Source organism: Vicia villosa, linkage group LG1 (assembly GCF_029867415.1).
Source record: "Vicia villosa cultivar HV-30 ecotype Madison, WI linkage group LG1, Vvil1.0, whole genome shotgun sequence".
Lineage (NCBI taxonomy): Eukaryota > Viridiplantae > Streptophyta > Magnoliopsida > Fabales > Fabaceae > Vicia > Vicia villosa.
The window spans coordinates 103,449,696-103,454,967 of NC_081180.1; the positions used below are offsets into that span (position 1 = coordinate 103,449,696).

Genomic DNA, 5,272 nt, shown 5'->3' on the forward strand with positions numbered 1-5,272 from the left:
TGAAATTATTTCTGGAGAGATTAAATAGATCACGAATTGCTAAAAAAAAAAAACTCAACCCTAAAGAGTCCAAAGTAAAAAGAAAGATGCTACCTAACAATTTTTTAAATCATTTTCCAGAACTTTATACTGTCACCCTTTAATAATGTACTCATATTATTTATATATATAAAAAAAAAAAACAATGTACTTATATATTCTCTAAAAGTAAGGTACCATATATATTAGGTAAACAATACTACAAAATTTCTTGCTTTATTGTAAAGTCAGTGTAAGTTTTGTACGTGTATAAAAAACAATGATGAAATTGAACGGAAATCAGACATTGTCGCTTCCATTGGAATTTAGCCTTAACATAAGACAAGAGTTTGCCAACATCTCACCCTCGTTTGGTAATTGGTACACAACTAACAAGTTAACAACACTTGCGTATATATGCTTTTTACTGTCTCAAATTCATAAACTATTGTCTCAATCTCACACATGAAATTCAATGAAACAGTGAATTTTACTATTACATATCTATCACATCAAATTCATATTATGATAGAATAAGTGTAGAGAAAATGATGTGTTCAACAAAATAACATTGGAATTTGGAACCTTAATTAGTTTACCAATTAACTACACTTGTTTTGATGAAAACAAAAATAAAATAAGCACTATGAGACAGTAAAATGCAATATTTCCTTTATTTTTCTTCACTGCATCAAATTTGAGCTTCCAAAATGTTGACTTGACTGAGCCTGAGATGATTTTAGGTTTTGATTCAAAGAAGCCATTGCATGTTGTTGTTGTTGTTCATTTTGTGAGAATCCAGCACCACTTATGTTTCTGACCATTCCACCAACACCAAGAAAATCTAATGTTAACTTATCAGATTCACCAAACCTTATATTAAGGTTGTTTTCATTGCCAAATAAGGAGGATGTGTTTCCATTTCCATTGGCCATAGAGTTTATCAATCCATGAAGTTCATCATTGTTGTTATGATCATTTAGTTCCATACTTGGACTACTTCTATTTCCAAAAGATGTGGTAGTTGTAGTAGTAGTACCTTTGTTGTTGTTGGTTGAATTAGTTGAACCAATTTGAGAAGCTTTCTGAAGCAATGCAGTGGCTGACATGTGAGGACTAGACAGGTTTTGGTTTTGGTTTTGATGATCATGTTGTTGCATATTCGAATTGACCATAAAGAGTGATTGATGAGGATGATCACTAATAAGAGGACTGTTGTTGAATTGATCATCATGGATATTACTCATGAGGTTGAAAAGATTGTTCGAGTTATTACTTGTCGCGTTTCCTTGAAGATCAGGAAGTTGCATTAGACCATGTAGTTGTTGTGGCTTGTTTGAGAATTGTCCTTGGTGTTCTTCAAAGGATTGATTTGGAATGTCACTCATATTGAAGAACGGCGATGAAGAAGACGGAACTGAGTATTGTCCAAATGATGAAGTAGAGTGATTTAACGGTGGCGATGAGATTAAGTGTTGCTCGAACTTTGGCGCCGATGATCCAAGGCGCAGAATGTTGTTGTTAGTGGATGATGTTTGGTTTTGATGAAGTTGCAATTGTTGAGAAATTTGACCTAAAGTCATGTGGTTTGTGGCATGGAAATGTGGATGAGTACCAAAAGGGTTAGGGTGTCTTATTACACTCTCTTGTGCTAATGCATCACAAAATGCCCTATGAGTGATGAAACTGTCACGCCTGCACCAAAAAAATACACAATTTTTTAGTAAGAATTCAAAATATTGTAGTCAGGCGTAGCGTCTAATATATTGTTCAATATAGCGTCTAATTTTGTATACATCGTCTAATATAACGCCTAATTTTATAGACAGCGTCTAATACGAACTTTTAAAAAATGTTCAAAGATGAATGCCTATTATCTTTAGTAAATATAATTTTTATAGAAATAACACATTGAAAATCAGATGTAATATTTTCGATCCGAGTCATATTAGAATTGGAAAAAAAAATAATTGAATAACTTTTGTTAAAAAAACCCTAATGAAGACTACATTACATTAGGCAAAGAAAGCATTTATTGTGAAATTGATTGAAACTATACAAGTATGTTGAAAAGAAGAAAACTACAATAGAAGTAGAGGGTCCATGGATTATGCCAAAATATGAAACAAACCAAGAATTTCTAAATCAAATTTCCATTTTGAGGTCTTTCTTTGATCAATCTAAGAGAGAATTATTTGCATATTTGATGAAAGTCAATACTAAAAAAACTCCAATATGGGGCCAGTTCAATAAATGCAATCCACCACAATACTTGTCTATATTCTACCAATAGAATTCATTAATTTATGAAAAACATGAAAATGTATTTGAAATTTGAACCACTACAATAGCCAACAAGAAAGATAAGAAAAAACCAGCATCTTCATTCCAACTCATGTAAGAACAAAGTTATAATGTTGTTTGTTTCACTACACGTGAATGTGAATAAGAATATCTATATGGCACTGTTCCCTAGAACCAAAGTTGAATTTTTTTCCCTACCTTTTTCAGAAAACATTTCAATTTTTGTACTATATTTGAATAGTGTACTCACGTGCATGCAGTCTTCTGCCATACAAAAATTATACCTTCACTAACACCCAAACACAAACTAACAATGAAAGGATGAAAGCTCTTGTTCACTTTTTTTTGAGATAAGAAATTAAAAGAGACTCTTCCTCACATTTAGCTTTTGTGTGTTTTTTCAATTTTACTATGAAATATGAAAGATTACAAGTGCAAAAACCATAAGTAGCCCTAACCTCAGAAACACCGACACCTAAGAAAAATGTGTGTTCATATCGATATTTGTGTCTGAAACCGATGTATAAATCAGTGTTGTTGTCGTATTTTCGGTGTCTGTGTTTCATAACCCTAACATTGGTGTGAAGATAACTATATAAAGTTGTTGATAAGTTAGTTACCTAGAGAAGAGGGTGCCACAATCACATCTATATTCTCTAGTACCACAAGTTTTTGAATGAGCTTTCCAATCTGATTGAACTGCATATTTCTTCGAGCACTTTTCGCATTTCCACTTCTTCTCGCCGTGCTTACGCGAGTAATGCTTTTTAATCCCAGTGAGATCTCCCAGAGCTCTTGAAGCATCGTGATGAACACATGTTGGCTCAGGACACAGATAAACCTTTCTCCTTGGCTCTTTGTTGGACTTTTGCTTTAGCTTCCATGGAAGATTGTGTCCTCTTCTATGAAGTTGAAGATTTTGCTCCCTTTGAAACCCTTTGTTGCAAACCTCACATATGAATCTATTTGTTGCCATTAGTGTCTTGGGAGATAGTGCTATCACTTCTGCATCTGGATCTTTTTACCATGAAAAATTCCAAACAACAAAAATATTATATAAAATTCTTTTCTTGTAAGTAAAATATTATAAAATTTATGGTTTAATAATTACTTGCTAAAATTGAATATGCACCATGAACTGAACCATACTCATTAATTCTAATAGTAGTAAAAAAGTTGAATATGCACCATTCTAAAAGTGGTAAAAAAAGTTGAAGATAGAAAAATCATTATAAAATTAGAACCAAAGTTTCATGCTTCTAAGAAAAAGGTTGGAGAAAAGTGCATGCATCTCAATCATTTATATACTATAAAAAAATAATAGTAGAAGAAATTTAGAGCCATTTTTAGGGTTTCACTTTTTTTTTTTTGTAAATAACAAAAGAAATAAAAAGGGTGTGTGCATGTGATGTGAAATTAAATGTGTGAAATAAAATTGATCTAATTAAGCTACTTGCTTGGGGTTCCTGGTTGATTTCTTCTTTTCTTTTGAGGAACTATGGTTGAAGGAGCTGAGGAAGTAGCAGAAGTAGTTGTGGATTGAGGATGAAGATGATGAGTTATCTGACTTTGATTTTCTTCTCTGATTCCAAAGAATGATGTCGACGACGAAGCCGCCATAACAATACCTTCCAATCTGAAAATTTATTGAACTAAATATCAAATGTTTGAATCATTCTTCCAAAAGAGAAAACTCAATAACATGTTTCTTTGTCTCATGAAAGCATAACAAATTAAAAAAAAAAACACATAGACTAAAGTAAATTAAGAAACAAAACAATTAAAAAAAGAAGAAGAAGATAGAAGAAGCTGAAAAAAGTTTGATTTTTCTTGTGTCAGAAGAAGAAGAATAAAAAAAACTTACAGATTAAGAGAAATCAAAAAGGTAGGAAGAAGAAAGGATCTAAGGAGACAAGAGAGTATAATGTAGAGACGAAGAGAAGAAAACAATAATATGAACCCACTTTGTATATACCTAGCTATTTATCTTCTGGCTATTGTTTTCTTGTGCATAAAATTTAGCTACACTCTCTTGTTATATTCCTCAATCATTTGGTGTCATCTTAATATATAATATAACATTAGTTTACATGCATGCTTGTCCACTCATATAGCTATATAATATCTCTTTCTTAATTTAAATTTGTAATGGAAAATTAGTTAGGGTGGTAAAATAAAAAGATTGCTTGAGAGCAAAGAGTGGTGGATTGAGAGGTAAAATATGTCACTGTTATATATGCTGCTATTGCACAGGCTACTGTGTCCTTCATAGATGATGGCTAGGGGCCACCGACCCTACTAGCCCTTACCCCTTTCCTTATCACTCTTTCTCTTATTACCAATAATCACATTCTTTGGTAATTTTCAGCCCCCACCATGCTAATGCTCTATTATTATTAATTATTAGGGTTTTAAAATTGGTCGCGATCTTGTCTCGATCGCGTAAAGACTTACGTGATTTCGATTGGTGCAAATGTCGCGACACTAATTACAGTCGTTGATGTGTAGATTAATCATAATTTATTCTTTAAAGTATAAACCAGTAAAAACGAGATCGATATCAACATCTATCAATACCGTTACCGTTTTGTCGCAATGTTTTTTAAAATTTTGTTAATAATAATAATTATTATTATTATCAAAAACAATTTATATATTACAAATGTTTAACAACAAAGAAGAAGGCCACATACTTTTATGAGGAGTTCAATTCTTAATCTTGGCAATATTTATTTTTAAATGTTTTTATAGAAATTGATTTAGGCCTCAAAACATGTTAGATTGATAATATAAAAATGATGATTACTTGGTGGTTCATGAATTGTTCTAGGTGCACTTTGATCAAACAAATATTCTCGCACTACTACAAAATATATCTTTTAAAATACTATATTACTACGGTTGTTATGTTAATCGTAGTAATAATTCATTTTTGAATTTTTTTTTTCTA

General features: G+C 31.7%; 1 protein-coding gene across 3 annotated transcripts; it reads right to left on the reverse strand.

Annotated features, from left to right (window-relative positions):
- Positions 1–466: 466 nt before the first annotated feature.
- Positions 467–4,422, reverse strand: LOC131643767 (protein indeterminate-domain 5, chloroplastic-like). Of its 3 annotated transcripts, none has more exons than XM_058914083.1 (4): positions 4,298–4,422; positions 3,780–3,958; positions 2,943–3,339; positions 467–1,713 (listed from the first exon to the last, which is right to left on the reverse strand). In XM_058914083.1, the coding sequence occupies exons 2-4, from the start codon at positions 3,940–3,942 to the stop codon at positions 702–704; spliced, it is 1,572 nt and encodes a 523-aa protein (XP_058770066.1). In that variant the 5' UTR covers positions 3,943–3,958; positions 4,298–4,422; the 3' UTR covers positions 467–701. The 3 variants fall into 3 exon arrangements, with proteins under 3 accessions (XP_058770066.1, XP_058770065.1, XP_058770067.1); XM_058914082.1 differs by having other exon boundaries at positions 4,187–4,325; XM_058914084.1 differs by lacking the exon at positions 4,298–4,422 and having other exon boundaries at positions 3,776–3,908.
- Between the last annotated feature and the right edge of the window lie 850 nt (positions 4,423–5,272).